The 23,257-nt window shown below is 36.9% G+C and overlaps 1 protein-coding gene across 1 annotated transcript in view; it reads left to right on the forward strand.

Moving 5' to 3' along the window:
• dpydb (dihydropyrimidine dehydrogenase b) overlaps positions 1–23,257 on the forward strand; it is a 137,871-nt gene that overhangs the window by 94,297 nt on the left and 20,317 nt on the right. Inside the window, exons 16-18 of the mRNA XM_084411657.1 lie at positions 2,230–2,313; positions 10,989–11,109; positions 14,477–14,596. Of these exons, the coding sequence (XP_084267783.1) occupies positions 2,230–2,313; positions 10,989–11,109; positions 14,477–14,596 (325 nt within the window). The remainder of the gene's footprint in view (positions 1–2,229; positions 2,314–10,988; positions 11,110–14,476; positions 14,597–23,257) is intronic.

Here is a 23,257-nt window from a genome sequence, read left to right on the forward strand (position 1 = left end):
GAGAATCTGAATCTGACTGAGAGGGCAACTCACATTCCCAACCTTCCACACATATATGTTGCCAGCTGTAAAGTTTGACGGAGGAGGAATAAGAATAATCTAGGGCTGTTTTTTCATGGTTTAGGTTAGCTTTTTTCCTTCAGGGATGTTATAACACATTCACACGTATAAATGTGTACTCTATGTGTATTTTGTGTGCACATATGCACATTAATTGCATTCAATTGATCAAAAGGGACAGTATTGATCATCAACTGTGTATTCATCAAAGAATCCTGATTTTTTTTTTTTTTTTATATTAAACAACTGTATTCAACATTGATAAAAAAAAGAAAAAAAAAAGTTATTGAGCACCAAATCAGCATATTAGAATGATTTCTGAAGGATCATGAAAATTCAACATTTAAAAAATCTTACCACAAATCTTTGTTATATTGCTGTATGGACCACTTTTATGAAGTGTATATGGTGCTTTTGTGTAATTTTTGTAAATTCAGCTTTGCCATCACAATAATATTATATTTTAAAATATAAAAAACTTAAATTGTAATATTTCATAATATTAGTTTTTACTTATATTATTAATCAAAATTCAATATTCGCTCAACATCAGTACTGACCACAGTTATGTTCATGTGGATGCAGGAAGGAAACAGCCACTGAAAATTTTCAGCATTGACTGGAAACCCTTTCCAGAGAAGTGTTTTATTGCAGTACGGACCAACATCATATTATTCTCCATCATTTGTGGAATGAAATGTTCACAAAGCAGATGTCCTCAATTTTTTGGCCATATAATATAATTATGCAGCTTATATCTGCACACCTTGGAGTAGATTTGCACAATTCTGTCTTCTGCCTGTCTTGTCTGTCATTTTGTGTCTCTCAAACCCAGCCAAATCGCTCGCTCGCTCTCATTTACTATCCCTCTCTCTCTCTCTGTCTCTCTCTCTCTCTCCTCTCTAATGGCTGTCAGGCTTTCGGAAAGCCAAGGCTGTGTGTCTGAAGCAGCAGGTTTGTAGGGTGTGTAGAGGAGAAATGGTTCTGGCTCTCCCCATTTCAGTGCGGTTCAGAACGGCCGCCAGAGCGTAATTGCCTGTTGAATGCTTTCCCACTTCCAGCACCCTCGCTCACTCACCCGCTCCCCATCCACCTGTGCTGCCTTTTTTCTGCTTTCCTTTTTATAAGACGACTCTGTGGCAGCTTTGACATGTCAAAGAGTTATTCTGGGTCTATTTTAAGAACACCATTTTATGCTTTTTGAATGCTGGGAAGTGCTCAAGGTGTTTTTTTTCTTTTTGTTATAGATTTGTCTCTTTTTCTTTGTGCAGCTTCTAGGAGGCTCCCGCTGTTTTGCATACAGCTGCCCCAAAAAGTATTTGGACACTTTATATAGTATAGTATAGTATATATTAAAAATGTTTTTTTTATGATCATTTTATTTTTGTTAAAGAAGTTCCCAGATGCTTTTTACATCTTTATTTTGATCAATAGATATATTTTATCATTTTAAAATGGAAGAAAAAAGTTTTTTTGAAACATTTTGGTAGCGTTGTGCTGACTTAAAGGTAAACGTAACTTGGTTTGTTAACAAAGGACATTCATACACTGTATGTCATTTGTGACCTTATTATTGAAAGGTCTGTTAAAACATGTATAATGTGTCTTGATTGATTGGATTCCACTTACATTTACACTTGGCCACATAAATACAAAATGGATATAAATTCCATTTCCTGAGCTATATGGAAATATACCAAAGCTCTCTTCACACACTATGGCAGTTAGTGTTTGCGTTTTGTGATTGCTGCATCCACGATTGCATGAGTCTCATCCTGTAAGTGTCTTGACCCACCTCCCAGCTTGTTTGAGTGGTCGGATTGCTATCAGCCTCAAATGCATCTTGGAAGGGCATTTACAACTGGGCTGCGTCCAAAATTGCATACTCTCTTGAGTAGGTATTATTTTTTAACAAGTAACTACTTCACAACCGCTATGTTCTATATAGTATGAATGTGTGTAGTATGAATGTAATTCGGATGTACTACACTCACCATGCTTTCATTATCATGTGACCAGCATCAGTTACGTCGCTTCATGAATCCTCTCCCGTAGCCTCATGGTATAGTAAAGTGTCCATCTGTAGAAATCCATGAAGCAATCTTGTTTCCTTTGCATTAAATTGTGTCAGATTTCAAGTGTTTTCCTTGATTCTTCTGTACTCAACAGGACTCTAATGCAGATGCTCTGGAGCTGAACCTGTCCTGTCCTCATGGCATGGGAGAGAGAGGTATGGGACTGGCCTGTGGACAGGTAAGATTACACATACATAGCATAGCACCTCATTTCAGAAACAAAATTCTGTTTTTATTAACTCATGTTGTTCCAAACCTGTGTGATTTGCCTCTGGAAAACACATTTGTGACCCTGGATCACAAAACCATTCATAAGTAGCACGGGTATATTTGTAGCAAAAGCCAAAAATACATTGTATGGGTCAAAATTATCGATTTATGCCAAAAATCATTAGGATATTAAGTAAAGATCATGTTCCATGAAGATATTTTGTAAATTTCTGTGTGAATGCAGCACAATCACGAACATAAATGGACAACTTTAAAGGCGATTTTTTTTTAATGTTTCGATTTTTATGCACCCTCAGATTCCAGATGTTCAAATAGTTTTATCCCGGCCAAATATTGTCCTATATCCTAATAAACCATACATCAATGGAAAGCTTATTTATCCAGCTTTCAGATGATGTATAAGTCTCAATTTAAAAAAAAATTAATGATTTGGGATAATATTTATTATTATTATCATTATTAATAAACAATATTAAACTGCATAAGAAATATTTCTATTGTAATATTTTACTCTAAAATAAGAAATCTATTATTTAAGAAAAATTATGTAATTAACTGTAATTGTAAAATGACAATACTATTTATGATATTAATATACTACGCAGGACACACACACGCACGCACACGCACACACACACAGTACAGTATGTATATTTATTTAAATTATTTAAATTATATATATACATATATATGTAGATATATCATTTAAATCACAGCCTTTGCGATTTGTGAATCGCACTGTACCGCAATATTAATTTTCTTATGATTAATCGTTCTGCCCTAGTAGATCTGGTTCATAAAATTGGCCTGAATGATTAGCTCATGACTCGAAATGATAAAGTTCTTCCACTATAAAAAAAATATTTTAGAAAGATGTAAACAAAACAAATATGACTGGAGTTCGTTTTACAAGAAAATAAAATTTTAGACTTTCTACTTCAAAATTCCACATTTATTTCAGTGTTACTTGGCATTTCTTGTGCAATTATTTGTGAAATTTACAAGCAATTTGTAAAGAGTGATTATTATTTTTTCCAATGTAAATCCTCCACCTTTTTCTGTGTAAGGTAATTTTTTTCAGCTGATCTGGTAAATGGGTCAGTGAATAACAAATTTAAGTTTGTTCCTCACCAAAATCGTTTGACTTGGTATACAGCAGAAGATTCATAGGACCCACTTTTATATATGCTTTTGCATCCTCTTTGAGGTTTAAAAGCTTCATTTTCCCACTCATTAGAACTGCATGAACGTGAAAAACTTTTGTGTTCTAAGCAAGCGAGAAAAGTCATATTCAGTAAAGCTTTTATCACTTCTCCTGCGAAAACAAGGAGCGAGGAGATAGGAAATCACAGGCAGACGGGACGGAAGATGAATCTGGAAATGGCACGAGTTGGACTCAAACTCAGGTGACCTGCAGAAGAGCCACTTCGCATTGGTGATGGAGCATATGTGCACCACATCTCCGCTCCCAAGCTGTGTGTTTTTCAGCGGGGAGATCCTATAAGCCTCACAAGACATTCAAATGCAGAAGAAATGGACAGAGCGGGTCATAAGGAGGCATCTAATGGCACCTCATTCCTCTCCATCTCCCTTCAGCTTCGTTATGGTTGTGAGGAGAGCAAAAGCTGTTTCCCCCCTCAAACAGGACACAAAGCCATTGTGCTCCTGCAGAGACTCTAAACGAGCCCTGCGCTACCTCACACACACACACACACACACACAAACACACATATATGAAGCTAATCACAGCCTGCTGCCTCCTGGCAGCTAACCTCTGTGTGAACTAACGCAAGGCAATATCATTTAATCACACTGTTTGCCACACGCTCTCTCTCTCGTGCTCTCTCTATTGCTGGCTTTTTTCCGTCTGTCTGTCTCTCTCTGTCTTTGCTTCCTATTTATTTTTCCCTCTCTTGATCACCCCCATCTGTATGTTTCTGTCTCTCCTGCTTCTGCTGTGGGGAACAGGAGGAGGTCTCGTTGATTGTATGAGAATAAGTGGGAAATTGTGCACCGGTACAAAAATGTATGATTGCAGCCCCATACTGTTGGGTATTTAATCAGGGAGCATGGCCCTCTCTTTGAACCCTGGAGCGTACGGCACACTGGGCTAATGCAGCTCTATCTGGACACAGCACTGTCGGAGGGGAAACTCATTTACATTTTACAAAGACAGAAATCAACTCGCAAAGATGTAAATATGCTAATGCTAAACAGTTTCTCTCTCCGAACGCGGATGCTGGAGAACTTCAGGAATCTGAAGCGATGCATTGTTTCGGTTGAGGCGTAGCTGGATTTCTCTTTTTATCTGAATTACGTATTGTTCTGTACTAGACCAAATGTTTGTGCTACGGCTTTGAGTTACTGTGGTCGTCATGTGTTTATCACTGATTCTTCAGACACAGGACAAAATATATTCAAATTTACCTAGTTTTAAAAATGGTAACATTTCCACTGTGTGATCAATCAGAGATGATCACTAGAATGTTCTAACACATATGTACCATTTTATGTTAATTTGATTATATTTGATCAAAATTATGATAAAATATTAGTACATTATGACTCACATCCTCTAAAACCATGTGTCCTCACTTAATACTTTATATATTATATTAATTATATAATATAATATTATATTAATTTGATCTTTTAATAAGGTTACTTTATTCGGACAGAAGGAAGAGTTTAGAATTTAATAATATATATATTATTATATAATAGAAAAAGCGCCAACATGGATCTGGGAATCTGAAGGATCTGGAGAGATTCTGTATGGAGGAATGGTCTCTGATCTCATGTCAGGTGTTCTCCAAACTCATCAGGCATTATAGGAGAAGACTCAGAGCTGTTATCTTGGAAAAAGGAGGTTGCAAAAAGTATTAAATACTAAAAGGGGGAAAATAATTGTTCCCAACGTGTTTTGGAGAAAAACATTTATTTCATAATGTGATTTTCCCCCCACTTTCAATTATTTTACTTCAATGAAAGGTTAGATTTTTGCAATTTTTTTATAAAATATCAAAAGGATTAACAATGCAGATTTATTTTTTACAGCCATCTTTGATCATATTTACCAAGGGGGCAAATAATTCTGACAAGCACTGTAGATAGATAGATAGATAGATAGCCAGGCAGTCAGGCAGGCAGACAGATTTTTTTGATTGTGGGGATAATTGAAAACATCCTGTAGTTTCAATTCATTCAAGAGGTGAATGCTTGACTTGTCAATATTTATAATAAATAATTGTCACTTTTTTGCGCCTAACGGTGTTAACGATGTTGAGTTTATAGGCAAGGCAAAAACACATTTTTATGAGTCCGAAATAATTATTTTGATACACATACTTCCATTTCTTTAGTTTTGTAGCAGTGCTCAAGAATCAGTGATTTGACAATATCCACAGCTGAAGGAGCTGTCAGTGGTGCTGAAAACAGTCATACAATCTGCAGGAGAAAGTACTTTCCCTTCCTGCTTGATTTATATTTATAGATCCACCTTCAACATATGGACAACATATTGCGTCTGTGCCTTACTTTACACTGCCTGTGCCGTGTTTCAGATGTGTTTGAGTCCTGAGGTTCATATATTACCTCCGCAACATATTCATTGATCTTCCACTGCAACTTCAGTCATACCATGTGTGTTTGCCCATGTTTTAGAGTCGGGTGTGTGTGCGCGCAGTGAGTGATCCCAGGCTAGGATTCAATGCCCTCTCCGTGAGATTGATGCGTCTCATAAGTGTCCCGAGCCTCACCGGGACTAGTTCTTCCCGGATTTCGAGGAAAAGGGTTTCAGACACGTCTAGCCAGAGGTGCCTCTCTTCCTGCATTCAAAGCACCAGCGAAGCGCGAGCCCTGAGCTCGGAGCCTTGAAAGCCAAGCTTACAAACACTTGTCAGCCAGAGGCCTTTAATAAGCTGTCATAGGCCTTCCCAGTGCCGCTGAGCACCCCTCTGCGAGGACATTAAGTTCTTACAAGCAGCATCTGTTTCAGGGCCAGGCACCTGCCTCTGGCCCTAGCGCTCCGCTAATGCTTTTCTACCTTCCCTTGACCATGCTCCCTGCTGTTAGCCACTATGTTTTAGCCCCGCCACCGGTGACCTATGCACAGATGGACACGCACACACACTTGTTCTCGCAGACATCTGCTGGCCAGCCTCCATTATGCTTCTGGAAATCTTAATGTGCTCTCAATCTCCTCTGCGAGCCAGAAGGTGCTGTTTTTTCTCCTCGCTCAAGCATTTCATTCCTCAGGGCGCTCGGGTCCCTGGCGCTGCCATCCCTGATCACCCTGTTTCCGCACAGCTCTCTTTTCCCTCTCTTTTTGGGTTTTTCTGTCTTCTCTCTGTGGACCGTAGAACATTCTGGTTGCTACCCTCTGACAAGATTTAGTGTGTATGTGTGTGTGTGCGTGCATGTATGTGTGTGTGGTTTGCCAGCCTTGTTATAAATGCTTGCTGCCCACATCCCTCCCACGGCCCATACTGGTGGCTATTTTCCTCCAATGCACCACATATCATCCCCTCATGTTCCTCGGCACACTTGTTCAGATTAGGCCTGCACAATATATCGAAATAAAATGGCTATCGCGAGATGGCTTAGTGCAGACTGCGATTTAATTAAATAAATATATGTGCTACTGACAGTTATGGTGTTATTATTGAGAGATACCAGGGTCTGTGGTTCAACCATTGGAGAAAGCATAACAGCCAACCTGGATCACGCATGCTTTGATAACCAATCACATTACAGCCTTGCCGTTCATTTCTTTTTAGAGTTGTCAATCACTGTTTGCAGATACCATCAAAATGAATGAGAAACGAAGTAAACTGAGTCCTACCTGCCGCAAAATTGTATGTGACTTCTCTTAAAAAACAGCTCCACTTTTTTTGGGGAGTAAACTCTAAAAATAGATCAATCCAAAATGTATGTTTAATGGAAAACATGCTGAAGATTAGCCGATAGGCTGTCGATTCATTAAATGATAAGCTGTTTTCCCACTAAAGCAGTTTGTTCAGTGTAGTGAAGCCTCTCTCCATTGGCATCCATTCAACAACAACAACAAAAAACCTCCTTCTTTGTGTACTGAAGCGTTACTTTTTTTTTTTTTTTTTTTGCTAACCTTGGAGGCCTGCCTTAAAGCAGCTTTGCTACTGACTCTAGATTGGCATTGCTCATCCAAAGCATGCATCCATTTGTAACCTGACAAAATAAAAGTTTGATGATTTAACGTTTGAAAGAACTTGGAATTAAGATGTAAATATTAGTAATATTTAGTTAGTACGATAAAATGATTTTTATTAAACATTCGATTTTTTTATTTGAAAAATAAATATCGCATTGTGAGTTTTTTCCAATATCATTCAAGCGCTGTTCGCTTCTCACGCCATGTCAGCGTCCACCATCGGCTTGTCGTGTTCAGGCCGCAACATCTGGAGTCAGAAACTATAGCTGGAGGGTAAGATCCACAATAAAGTTTCTTGTGCAGAGCACGGCACAGAGGCTGCGTTTCAATCAAACGTGATGGGCTACAACAAGTTAGACAATAGGGCTTTTCCTCAAAAGCGCCTCATTTCTATCTCTTTGTTTGCTGCTTTGTGCTCATCCCTTTCCTTTCACTCACTCTGACACTTTTCCGCCAAAAAAGGAAAGAAAAAAACATAAGAAAGAGATGTTTTATGGGCCCACACATGCTATGAACAAACACGCTCATATTCAGAGGAAAACAGAAATGCCCCGAAGCATCGCATTTCCAACAGATGTCTGAGGAGCCGGAGCCTGGTACGACAGAGGCACATCACATTTCCATTTGGCACATCTCAGCCGTATCTCTGAGTTATGACAGTTTGCGCTACTCTCAAGATGCACGCCATTCAAATCTCATTCATTATGAATGCCGGTGATTGCCATCACGTTGCTCTCCAGAACCAAAGCACTAACAGAGGAGGAGATGCGGCTTCACTATAAAACACACTTTATTCTGCTCCAGATGTTGCTGGAGATGGGTTATTTTCCTTCGTTTAAAAGTCCTGAGGGACTCGAGCTGTATCCGATTCAGTGTTTTATTTCTGTATTTCTCGTACTTGCAGGACATTTTAGCTAAATTTGACTTTTTGCACTTAGTCTTGTCGCATAAAGGAGAACCAGTGTTCAAATTACAAGTGGTTTAGAGGAGGCCAAGACCCCCTATTTTCATTTATAATCACACCTAGTTATCTCTCCAATCAGGGTAGGAGGTGGCAACCCAACCGCACCTCGAAGTGTCATATAAATTTGTTTCTACAGCAGGTCGTAACCTCCAAAATGTCAGATTGAAATTGATTTAAAAGAAATATTAGAAACGTCAAAAATAACGTCAATGACAATAGCAAGGTGCAGTGCTACATGTCTATAGCAGATATATTTAGTAGGCTATAGCATGGGGTAAAACTGATCCTGGTTACACTTTTATTTCTGTGGTGAAATTGAAGAGACTAATGCATTATATACACTACCGTTCACTACCAGGCTTGGTAAGATTTAAAAAAATAAATAAATGTAATTAATTTTTTACAGCAAGGATGCATTAAATTGATCAAGAGTGACAGTTAAGACATTTATAATGATACTAAATATTTATATTTCAAATAAATGCTGTTCTTTTGAACTTTCTTTTCAAAGAATCCTCAAGAAAATTATTAAAGTTTGCTCAAAATTACTATGCAGCACAATATACCACTCTACAGATAAAGCGTTGTCGGGAAAATTCGTTTTGCGTACCTACCCCGAAGTGACAAAATAAAAGGAAAGACCAGTGCTTTGTTTAGGCCTGGTTTGTAGGGAATTACAAACCTGCGCACATATATTCAAACGCACATAACTATAGAACCAATTAATGCGCATGTGAACGCCATCAGTGTTTATCACAGGTTCGCATTTAAAGTCTGTGTAGAGAGAATGGTGTCGTCTTAGCGGCCCCTAATTTAATAACAAATGATCGTTGCGACGGAAGCGAATCAATCAAAACTAACTTTAGCTGGAAAATAACTTTATTAAAGAACCGCTATAAAGCCAAAACAATCTCTGTTACCTTAAATTATACGTCTATCTCTGTAAAGCTGCTTTGAAACAATCTACATTGTTAAAAGCGCTATATAAATGAAGATGACTTGACTTGACTTGAATATCAACTTTGATAATAATAAGAAATGTTTCTTGAGCAGTAAATCAGCATATTAGAATGATTTCTGAAGGATCATGTGACACTGAAGACAGGAGTAATGATACTGAAAATTCAGCTTTACATCACAGGAATAAATTACATGTAAAAATATATTAAAATAGAAATCAGTTATTTTAAATTGTAAGAATATCTCACAATATTACTGTTTTTACAGTATTTTTAAACAAATAAATGCACATTTTTGGTGAGCATAAGATATTTCTTTCAAAAATAAAACAAAACTGACCGACTTTAAACTTTTGAATGATGGTGTGCATACTGGATATAAAAGAATATAAGATATAGGGGTGATCGGGGTTACTTGTCTATTAAATGTTTGTAGAAAGTTATGTTACATAATGTTTATTCTAATTTAAGTTTTGTTTCAAACAAACATACAAAATACTGTATAACATTATACAGTACATGTATTCACTGTCACTTTTGAGCAATTTAATGCACACTTGCTGAATAAGTGTTAATTTCTTTGAAAAACAAATGACTGACCCCAAAACTTTGAACAGTAGTGTACATTCAACAAGTCAAGTCACCTTCATTTATATAGCACTTTATACAATACAGATTGTTTCAAAGCAACTTTACACTGAAGTAGCCTGCCTACTGTTTTTTGACAAACAGGTTGTGTGGTAATTTAATTGCCGTCTGAATCCAGTTTACAAGAAGAGATTAAAAATTCACTGTTTAAATGCTTTTTGATCACTGCTAGAGACACATTTGTGTAACTGGACTTGACTGCAATCATATCAGAAAGGTTGCACAAGCAATATACTTTGTTTTAATCTAAATATTATATCTCTATATATTATTTTTGTTGCTTACTGAATGACAAGGACATGAGAGACCTGAGCTGTTCTGGGAGAAGGCTGGGGGAAGGGAGCGGGAAAAGGCAGCCGCATAAGTAAAAAAGCAACATGAAGGCATCGATGTGTTTCAGACGACATGCTCAGACACAACAGCGTTTTCCTCCCTGGCCACATCTGAGAGAGTTTGTGAGGGGATCGCTAAAACATTTGGAGTCCTTGGTGTGTGTGTGTGTGTGTGTGGGCGAGCAGCAGAAAGAGAGAGACTGAATGTGAGTGAGGAAAAAAAAGAGAGATTGAGAGAAAACACATTTTGAACATTGCCTCTGTGGCCAGTGTTCGGCGAATATTTAGGGCAGCCTTGCTGTTTTAAAATGGACCAGCAGATGAATGTGAATGAATGAGATATGCACCTAAAATGTCCTAGTTTGTGCTCTTTGTCGTTTTGGGTTTGACAAGTCTCTGAGTCCCTGAATTAACAGCAGGAAGTTCCTGAATGTCCAGAATGAATGTCAAAACAAGTCTTGAATAGCATTTTCTTTCTGTGATCTACAGAAGCCTGTAATGAAATTTGACTCTTTATCCCCATCACTCTAGGACACCGAGCTGGTGAGGAACATCTGTCGCTGGGTCCGAAGGGCCACCACCATCCCCTTCTTCGCCAAGCTCACACCAAACGTCACCAACATTGTTGACATCGCCAGAGCTGCATATGAGGGTATGAGCAGCCTCACCTACACACACACTATATATATTTATACACACTACCGATCTGGGATGCGTTTCCCGTACAACTATATAGCTCGCTGCTTAACTACCATAGTACGATGCATCGATGGAGAAATCAACTAGCAAGTCACGACTGTTTCCCGAAACCGTATGTCACAAAGTATCGTTCAACCACGTTGGTTTATGACGTCTCGCACGTGGTGGACTAATAACTTATTTTAATTCATCTTTTTGAGATCGAATTAACGCTAGATTTTGTCATATAAGTTACAGACATGGAATCTGAACACCATTTCTAATTTTTCTCAGTTATTTTGCTTTATTACCAGATTCAATATTTGGCTCGTTCTTACATAGTAGCGCACGTTCGCACATGCGCAGTCTTCAAAAACGGTGCTTTAAATCTCTTGACAAACTAAAAGACGTAAATTACATTTGTATGTATTCTAAATAAATAACACGGGTTGTACTGAATGTCAGCTTGCTTATTTTGCTAAAGATAAGGATTTATTCAGTCTACATCTCATGTAAACTAGAAACTATGCTTCTAACCACAGCTCGAGAGCTGTCGTTCCAACCACACAAGTTTGCGATGCTGTTTGCGAACGTTCGTTGGAACGATGGTTTCGGGAAACACCAAATCGTTGAACTATGCTGATAACGACGGAACTTGCGACCATAGTTGGCTAACGATGCTTTCGAGAAACGCACCCCAGTTTGGGGTCTGACTTTTTTAAAGAAATATTTTATGCTCACCAAGGCTATATTTACAGTATGTGATCAGAAATACAGTAAAAATTGTAATATTGTGAAATTACATTTTAAAATAAAGTTTCTATTTGAATATATTTTAAAATTAGTAATTTAAAATCATTTATTTTTGTGATGGCTTCAGTGTCACATGATCCTTCAGAAATCATTCTAATATATTGATTTGATACTCAAGAAACATTTCTTATTATTATCAGTGTTTTGGAATTTTTGAATCAGTGTATTTTTTATGATACATTTTTTCAGGATTCTTTGATGAATAAAAAGTTCTAAAGATCAGCATTTATTTGAAATAGAAGTATTTACTGTTACTTTTGATCATCCATCCTTGCTGAATAATCGTTTTAAATTTATTTTGATTTGAGATGCACCGATATGAAAATTTTGGCCGATACTGATAACCGATAACCCTTTGTATTTGAAAGCCGATAACCGTTATATTGGCCGATAAATCTAAATCCAATTTTTTTTAATAATTTTTAAGAGCTTGATAAAAACAAACAAAAAAACTCTCACTTTTGACTCAAAATGACTCAAGCACACAATTATAATGTTCTCATTATAATTTTATGTAGCCTATATGACAGATTTGCGCTGCACTTAACATTATTTTTCTTTTTGAAGTGATTTCAGTCACATTTTAAGCAATTCAAAACCATCATGGTGACCTGCATCTGAACTGTCTCAGCTGAAGGAAATAATCCATTATTTATAGGCTTTAATATATCAGCCAAATTTTCTCACCGAGCAGATAACGATAACATTAAAAATGAATTCATATCGGCTGAGACCGATATGGTGGCCGATATATCGTGCATCCCTAATTTTAAAAGGATAGTTCACCCAAAAATGAAAATTCCGTCATCATTTACTCACCCTCAAGTTGTTTCAAACCTGTAAGAATTTCTTTTTTTTTTATATATATATATATATATATATATATATATATATATGATTTATTTATTGAATTTTTTACAACACCAAAGACAAACAATCAATCAAAAAAAAAAAATTAAATTAAAAAAAGCAAAAAAAAATAAAAAATAAAACATTAATACAAAAACACCAACACAAAATCCCTCACAGTACTAACAGGTTTAGTATAGTATATCATATATAACAGAGTTTTATGTCATAATACAGAAATAGGACAAGGTCAGCCTTAACTAGGTCCAGCAAGTAAAGTTGAGTAACCTCAAAACTTAGAAAATAATGTGTGCTGCTAACGATAATACCAGTTGAAAACTGAAAAACCACTGAAAGTGCAGGGTTGGGCGGTCAGTCAGACAGTTGAGACTGCATCCAGCTGCAGAGATTCTGTAAGAATTTCTTTTTTCTGCTGAACACAAAAGAAGATATTTAGAAAAATGTCTGTAACCAAACAGTTGATGGACCCCACTGACTTCCATAGTATTTTTTTTTCCTACTATGGAAGTCAGTGGGGTCCATCAACTGTTTGGTTACAGACATTTTTCTAAATATCTTCTTTTGTGTTCAGCAGAAAAAAGAAATTCTTACAGGTTTGAAACAACTTGAGGGTGAGTAAATGATGACAGAATTTTCATTTTTGGGTGAACTATCCCTTTAATGTATGGCCATAAAATGTGAAAAAAAAAAAAACTCTTCTGTTACATTATACAGTACATGTATTCACTGTCACTTTTGAGCAATTTAATGCACCCTTGCTGAATAAGTGTTAATTTCTTTGAAAAACGAATGACTGACCCCAAAACTTTGAACAGTAGTGTACATTCAACAAGTCAAGTCACCTTCATTTATATAGCACTTTATACAATACAGATTGTTTCAAAGCAACTTTACACTGAAGTAAATTCAGTGTTGATTCAGTTTTTTGTAGAGATCAATTATTAAATTAGTTAATTTCATCTATAAAGCAGTTGTGCAAAAAATGATGTCAAAGTCCAGCTCAGTTCAGTTCTCATACAACAGCGTCAGTGCAGTCAGATCAATAATATTGTTGAATATTAAGAAAAATGACCTAAAATGACCTAATAATCATGACATTATAATTAGGACATGCATAATTATTCTACTTTATTCTGAAATAGATGTTTATATATCCCATAGAATGTACAACGGTTGTATCTGTGTGTACAGACCTAAGTGGTAATCAGCATATTCTGAGTAAACGAAGACGTTATCCCTGATATTCACTTCTGCTTACTCATGCCGTTTATTACACTGCAATTAAAGTAATTTAACCCCATCATTCCTTCTCATTCATGTCCTTTACTAAAGAAGAATGAGAGGATGAAGGGGACATTGTACAGTGTAGGCCAGTAACCTTTTTAAATACAAGATTTTCTGTGTATTGATTTCCGTTCAATTTGTTCTTTTATAAATCTTGATTTGTTCCTGCGTAACATGGGATGAAATCCATACAAATTAGCATCAAAATCGAATCATCCGTGCATTTATAAATGAGACCCTGGTGAGGTGATGCTGATCTTTTTGACAGGGTTACCAAGAGCAGTGTATTCATATGTCGTACATTACTGAAACAGCTTCTTCAACACAGTGTGGCTGGTTCAGGCTTTTGTAAAAACCTCTGTGGTTGTTTGTAGGCGGGGCAGATGGAGTCACAGCCACCAACACCGTATCTGGACTGATGGCTCTCAAAGCCGACGCCACACCCTGGCCTGGGATTGGCAGAGGAGCGAGAACTACATACGGTGGCGTTTCTGGTAAGAGAGCGAGAGAGAGTGTGTGTGTGTGTGTGTGTGTGTGTGTGTGTGTGTGGGGTGTTGGCTGCAGAGATGTCTGGGCTTGCTCTGGTCAGGTCCTGCCTGCACAGACAGATGGACTAGATCAGGTGTGAAAGTACTGGGCATGCTCTCTGCTCTCTAAAAATGGATCTACAGTGTGGGAGGCTTATAGTAAAAATTACATGAATTCAACTTGAAGTTAATCAGTATTTTTAGCTTATTTTGCCAGTAGAAATATTTTTTAAAGATATCTTTAAAACAAGGTAGATTTACTTGAGAAGCATAATTACATATTATTCAATCAATTACATATTTATCAATTAAATATTAAATAATATTATTTTAAATGATATTTCAAAAATTATACATTACTGGTAAATAATTTTTTCTTGTTTTAAGCATAATTTCAACAAAATTGTGTGTGACTTATGCTTAAGGCGAGACACTACAGGTGAATAGGGTAAAATTTTTAACTAGTAGATATCACCATGAAACTTTCCCAGTTGATTACCTACATTAAGATGAGAAAAAAATGTATTACAAGTTTTCTGTAATTTAATGTTTAAATATGCAAATCAGGCAATATCTAATCAAATATGCACTAATTTGTATATATTTTAAAAAACGATATCTGAGTATTGGATAAAGCCAGATTAAAAATTATTTTTTCATTGTGTTCACATATTAGATGGGAAAAAAATTACAGAGGGATTTATGGATATCTACTTTTGTTATCCTGTAAATCAGAAAATACTGTCAATAGCCTTAAAAAAATGATTTTCGCCATGTTTTTTGGAATAAAATGTTATATAAATCAGGCTAGGAATAATATATTTACAAATCCCTCTGTAAATGTCTTCATAATATAACTAGGTACAAGTCTGGAAAGTTTGGTGTATATAGGTGCTACTGAAGTGGAGATTTCGGACTTGGAGTATGAGAGAAAAGTCTTTTGAGAAAACGGGCTTTAAAGATTTTTCATCAGCCAATGAGATTGCGCATTCAGCCCTTTTACTTTCACGATTGGTTGCTGATAAAAAGGAAATGACCATATTTGGATCTGACAGGATTGTACACAAGAGAGAGAGCTTCCTAACGGTGCTTCTGATGACAGGCTGACGGCAGAGATCGCGGAGCAGCATGGTGATTAAGAACGCGAACTTTTGTTGAATTTATGAGAAATCTACAGACGCAAACAGACAAAGTGTAATAAAATAAAGACCTAAATGTATATTTCGGACTTTTTTTCAACACAAGTCTGAAAGAAGACATGTTATTGAAGACAAATATCCCCAAATCTCAAACTTGACCAGTAAAAAAAAAACGATGTTTTTGCCTGCCGTGTCTCGCCTTAAAGCAAGAAACATATAAACAGTTTACCAATGGGGTAAGAAACATAGCTAAACTTATTTCAAGATTCAAAACATATTTTAATATGCCAATCGCTATTTTTGAATTAAATTTAATTAAATTAAATTAAAAAAAAGTATGAAAAATTCATTAAAAAAACTACAAATAATGCTGTTTTAATTGATAATAATATATTTTATACGTTACTGGTAAATAGTTTTTTTCTTGTTTTAAGCATAAATCCTCAAAAAATTAGTGAGACTTTAAACAAAAACATGATAATTACCAGTGGGGTAAGGAAAATTAACTTAATTTAAGATTCAATCAGGATTTAGACTTAAATATCCATAAAATACATTTATTTGAGAAGCAACATTCAATTAATCCTATCATAATCAATAATGCAATTATTTTTCATACATTATTGGTTAATTTTTATTTATTTTTTTATTTTTTTTAAGCATAAATCAAACTAAATTTAGTGAGGTTTAAAAAAAAAAAAAAAAAACCTTTTAATATCTTAACACAAGTAAATGGGCTGCGTTTCCCGAAACCTTCTTAACGCTATGTCGTTCTTAAGTTACACCTTAAGCTGTACCTTATCGATAATACGTGTTTCCCGAAACATTCTTAGTTAAGTGTACCTTCTGTAAGTCATACGTTCGGAAGGTTGGTCTGGACCTCTCTTAGCTTTACCTTATCACTGTTGCAGGTCTAGACGAATATAATTCTGATGTTTTAATACACCCAGACAGTGTTCAATTAGGCTAATTCAAGTGTTTCATGCAAAGAATAAAATTGTCAATCACACTGATTGTTGTTAGATTTTTAATTATATTATTATATATTATTAATTTAATTAAAGAGCGCTTTTAAAGGCCAGTGAAAGCATAGGCTACTGTCAGTTAAGTCCTATTCGGACGCTAATTGTTTCTCATGGGCTCGTACATTTACAGGGGTAAGCCGGTGATTTTAGTGCCGTCCGAATCCATAATATCAGTGTTTTTTCTCACCCAACCCGCGTAAAAATCCCTGGCCAAATTAGTAGCCAACCTACTGTTTTTTGACAAACAGGTCGTGTGGTAATTTAATTGCCGTCTGAATCCACGTTTTTAATCCAGTTTACAAGAAGAGATTTAAAATTCACAGTTTAAATCCTTTTTGATCACTGCTGAGCACCGTACGTAAGATGTGCACTTTTATTACTGAAATGCTGGAAAGTATTTACAAGAACAATATTTAATCGCAGCTCCACCTCAGCGAACAAAAATGGGAAAGAGAAGAAAGCACGTAGAAAATTTGAAATGGTTATTATGGCTGCAATATATGGTACAATTTTAAAATATGTAGACTAGGCTATTATAGGCTATTATAGTTTGGATTATTTTTTATAATATCCCATGAGTCCTAATAAATGCAATTTCAACTATTTCTGAAGTGCTTCTTTTATAAAGAACACCGCTTTCTCACATAATGCAGTGAAACAGCCCCTGCACGAGAGAATAACTGATTCTCAAGCCATCGATATCAACCAATTCAGCACCATCGCCACGGACAGCACCGGGTAACGTTGCACGTAAGAAGGAATATCTTAAGCAGCTTCCTAAGGTATGGTTCGGGGAACACGCCTAGCAATGGTAGACCTTTAGTTAAGTTATACCTTAAGAGTCTTCTTAGCGCTTTAAGAGACAGTGTTATCGGGAAACGCAGCCTTGATCTTTTAAGGATGTTTCGCACGATTTTTTGCACAATAGTGTAATATTATTGTACATATATCCCTACAAATGTGTGTACACTACAGTCAAGGTTATACAAACAATGTATGCATTTACAAATTGCTTTTATTAGTGTACGGAAAAAACATTCATTATGCATCTGTGCACTTATTACCACTAATAAAGACAACCTCTGTTATCACACATATAAAACAACATTTAACAGATTAAACAGCAGATGATTCACACACATTATGTGCTTTATAGTTTAAGCTGTGTAGAGTTCAGTGTGTTTAAGCTTCACCTCAGCACACCTCTCCCTTCTCCCTTCAGCTGAGCTGCCACAATGTCTGCAGAGGCAAGGACAGGGTCAGAAACACAGCCTGCATTAAAAATTAATACTCATACTATTGAGGCTCTATTTTATGCAAGCAAAACTGGATGGCTGTCATATTTTTCACTTTTAAAGTCTTATGGACCTCACCGTGCAGCTCTCCCATGGGACCCAGCCTTGCAGCAATGGTCTAAGACGCTACCCGAGACCAACCTATTGATCAGCGGGGCCCTAAAGGGCCCATGCGGCCCCACATATTTTATCTACTCCCAGTACAGTAGCTATCCTCAGACTTTTTGTTTCAGAAGCCCATATCCAGAGCACATAAAAGCATGTGCAGAGTATCCAGGGGCACATAAATGTGTGCCGCCCCGAGCTCTCGGTGGAACTGGCTTGATTCTCTAATGTATTCAGTAATTTAATGTTTAACTCGGCAGCAGTGGCCAGGTTTAAGGTGCTTTAATTTATGTGGCATCTTTTCTGACATGTTTTTTCACAACTTTTAAATCTGCAAGATTTTTGCATTTGCAACTAATGTTTAGTATAGAGACAGAGGGGGTAATTATAACCATTAGTTGATTAATAAATATTTGTTTAGTGCTGTTAGTTCCCCACCCACAATTGTTTTTATTCTCAGATTGGTTCAGATCAGGGGTTTTCCATTGATTCAATAATCAAAAGGTTTCCTCACATGCAAAGGTACCAAACAGTTTCATTCTCATATCGTACCAATCCCGTAAGACATTTGTTCATCTTCATAGTGTAATACACAATGCCTACACAACTACCACTTCCAAGCCCCAGAAAGGTAGTAAAAACATAATTTAAAGTAATCCGTGTGACTCCAGTGGTTTAGCCTCAATTTTATGAAGTTACACAAGTGCTTTGCTTGCCTTGCACAAAAGAAAAAACATAATTTTCCACTTTATTTATGCGCTTTCACACAACAGTGTCTGCTCTGGCGTCAACACAACACACGTGTTGTGGTGCTCTTGTGAACGCATTGGAGATTAATATTTTGTAAATAAAGTGGTACATTATGTTTTTGGAGTGTCATTGGAGGAACAGAAAGCTCTCAGATTTCATTAAAAATATCTTAATTTGTGTTCTTGGTAATTAATGACAGAATTAAACATTTTGAGTGAACTATGCCTTTAATTTTGTGGCAAGGTTCAATTATGGTGTGAACAATAAGTGCTTTCCTTTCACATTTTTCTGACTTTTTTTAAGATAGTATACAAATCTAATAATATGGTACTGGTTCAAGACGAGAAGGAGATGACAACATTTCACCAGATTTAGAATCAGAAACATATTAAAGGAAAAATTCTGTTATTATTTATTTAACCTGGTGTTGTTCCAAACCTAAGATTACTGTCCCTCCATTGAAAGTCCATTACGCTTTCAAGCTGCTCAATCGTACATGCAAGAACAAAGGACACTGGTTCTTGTGCGTTAAGCAAGCACTTTTGAGCTCCTGTTTACCATATTTGATGATCTCTATCTATGTGCATTGTTAAATATTCATATGTGAATAAAAGCCGAAATGAAATCAGTTTAGCATATAAACCGAGAGAAAACCGCTCGTTTCTTATGGATTTCTTTTATGATCTCTTTACACCAAATCTTTGATGCATCTAAAAGGGCTTTTAAGTCTCACGTTTCCATAAAAATATCGTTATTTGTGTTTTAAAGATGAGCAAAAGTCTTATGTGTTGAGGATGAGTAAATGATGACAGAATTTCATTTTTGGTTGAAATATCCCTTTAAAAATCTGTTGTTAACAACATAAAGAAACTTAAATGGCTTTCTTTAGTTCTCCTTCTACTGTTTCTTAAAAAGTTGTCCTGCCATTGTGTTTTTTATATATACATTATACATTTAATGCTGTCATAGTAACATATGATATAGTCTGTGATGGTAGTCGTGTGTGCATTGCTTCAGACGCAGCTACTGTATGTTTATGATTAAATGTAATGTATCTGCCAATACGGGGTACAGATCCAGGCCGCAGTTCCGGTAATTGCTGACCTCTAGTCTAGATCATATGGTCACTTTATTTTTCCTCTGGTTGTGCCTCCCACTGTGATTTCATTTAGCTGGCAGCGTGCTCCTCATTTGATGTGTGTTTTAATGATTGGTCATGCCGACCGACTAGTCTGCTGTCACAGATATATTATTGCATCTCTTTCATTGTGCATGGAAAACCATGTTCCCCAGACGCCCTGGCAGCATCGGCAGGCGTAATTAACAGAGAGCTGCACTGCACCGTCATCCCCGTCTCTTATTTGCTTTTGTTATCTGGCTGGGTGTTATATTCGGATGAAGATAGAAATCGTAGAGGATGCTAAGACCCCACGCTCTGTCTCGCACTGTGTTTGGAATTATTAATCAGAGATTCTGGCACTGGGAGCGGACGCCTCGCACTAACAGATGCCACCGATGGCCTCACTGAGCTGTCAATCACCTCAGCACGGGACCAGACTGAGGATGGCACTCGTCCGGAGCTGTGTTCGCTCACGTTGGAAGCTGTGATAGGACATTGCTTAGAGTAATGAGGTATTGATGAAAGATACAGAGCGCTACAGAGTCCAGGATAGTCTCTGTTCTAAGCACAGACTGTGCTCTCCATAAAGCACGAGTGTGATACCGCTGACCCTAGCAGCATACAGAAAAAAAGAAAAGGCCTAAGACATGTAGGTTCCTAACAGAAGCCTCAGTGACCGTGAGTACTTTCACAGAGCTAGCGTGTAAGTTACATTTTTCAAAGTTGTATGGGTATTGTATCAATTCCAAATTTAAAGAAAAGTACATTTTTCACATTTAATTGTACTTGGTATACTTCACAAATACGATACTAGTGGTGCCCATAACCTCATGTCTGAGTGACCAGCTTGAACCCGAGCAGGGAATCTGACTAGGGAAATCTTTCACCCTCACGCAAACTACATGCTAGAGTGCAGATTAGGGTTGCAAAATTCTGGGAATTTTCAAAGATGGAAACTTTCCATGGGAATTAATGGGAATTTAAGGGAATTAACAGGAATTTATGGGAATAAACGGGAATAAACTGGGAATTTTCAAAGTTGAAGGTTGGCTCTTATAGGGAACTTAAATATAGTTAAGGAAAGTATATTTTAGCATAATCTTGACTAAAACAAACAGATGCCATTCAAATACACTTGAATATCCATGCCATTCCTCAATCACATGCACATAGCACACTGCTTACTGCATGGCTATTGAGACCACACCCCCTACTGGCACTGTGCATGCCTCCATCACATGTACAGAAGCCCAAAGCACAAGACTATTGAAGGCACACATTTGAGCCTGTGGACTAAACAAAGTGAAGTAAGTTTTGATGATATTATGGGGAAATATATTTATTAAATGTTTAAATTGCAAATATCACATACAAATGTATTCATCTAGTAGATAGCAAGCTGATAAGTTAGATGCTAAATAAGCTAGCATAACTTTATTTACCACATAAGTAGGGCTGGGCGGTATGACGGTATATATCGTTACAGCGGAAGAAAATGTCAACCGTAACAGATTTTTTTATTCCGTGTATGCAACATGTAAATAAGTAGGCGTGGTTAACTCACGTGCAGTGTGCGTGAGACTGAGACACTGATATTTGTCAAAGAAACATGAAAGACCAAGAGGATCCACAAAAGGAATTACGTTTTCAAAATTAACGTGATATTTTCGGGGGGAAGGCGCAGAAGTCAACTAGAGCAGTGCAGCACACTGAAAGTATAGAGAGACGCACATGCTCGCAACGGGGCTTACTTGACAAGTTCATATATCAATATTCTAACGAATAGAAATAACCTTAAATAATGTATCTATCAGTCTCTTATGTGTACAGTTACTTTCAGAGTGGACGCGCAAGCGGTTGCTGTGGTAATGAATATTTCCAAAATTCCCCAGCTTAACTTCCCATGGAAATTTACCGGAAAGTTTCCGGAAATTTACCGGAAATTTTCCGCCCCTTTGCAACCCTAGTGCAGATAGCTATGGAAATGACTAGATTTTGATATATACTCTTTCCTTTTGAAGTCACTATGATATTTGATTGTATAGTGAATGAAACTTGAATATAGTTTATAATCTGACTACCCTCAGGTCGAGTTTTTCTTCAACATGGTTACGATCAGGCCTTCACATTTACTTTTTTGCTCACCAGCCACACTGGCTAGTGGTTTTATAAAGTTACTAGCCACTCACACAATTTTGGCATCGATACCATGGGGAAAAACTGCCATATAGATATTTTTTATATTATCATAATTTGGCCGCAGCCCGCAGGTATATTAGACTGCTGTCACGCACGGATCCATTATACTGTCACACATGGGTTTTCTTTCCCAACTGTTTGTATTCACTTAAAACATAACTGACTGTGTTTACGTGAATACTCACCAAGACTGACATGTTGACATTATTTTGTGTGTATTTGACTGTCTAAGCGCAATAAGCAGCAGCAAAAAAAAAAAAAAAAGTAGTATTGAGAGGAGGCTTCATGTGCGCGCACTTTGGGTGTGAGCACAAAATCTGCGGAACAAATGAAACGAGTGAGTGAGGGGAGGCAGGTTTGTGTGTCAACTCTGTCAGAGAGATGAGAGAGCGAGAAAGCGCAGCTGGTATCGTCTATCTATTCAGCAGAAAATTAGTATTGGAAGTATTTCAGAAATTTCAGTATCGATTTTATGTATCGAAAAAAATCGATATTTTTTGACAACACTACATTGCACTTATTATTTCAGGTGCCTTTTTAAAGACTACAAGTGAAAAATGTCGATATTATACAGTATATACATTGGCGGGTGTTGATGTCAAGCCCTGGATACGATTATAAAAATGATAATCGTATGCATTTCACTTATTGTTTAAGTAAAACTCACAGGAAAATGAGATTTGACTTGTTAGTTCAGTAAGACAAAAATGTAATTTAGAGTATACATTTATGCCATGATGACCATTGAAATTGTACTTGAGGGTTTAAATAAAATTATGCCGGCAACTTCACCGCAGGTACTGGTGACAAACAGGCGTGAGCGACCCTGTTTGACAAGGACATGTTGGGGTTGTCAGAGCAACAGGAGCTGTCAGCGCGGCTGGCGTGAAAAACAAGAACAAAGCCCAGGGAAGGACAGAGCCAGTGCCACAATAACATCACAACAATATCACAGGACTGAAGCTTTTCTTGAGTGGAAGTGTGCTGCCTGACAA

The sequence above is a fragment of the Rutilus rutilus genome (genome assembly GCF_951802725.1).
Source record: "Rutilus rutilus genome assembly, chromosome: 6".
Classification (NCBI taxonomy): domain Eukaryota; kingdom Metazoa; phylum Chordata; class Actinopteri; order Cypriniformes; family Leuciscidae; genus Rutilus; species Rutilus rutilus.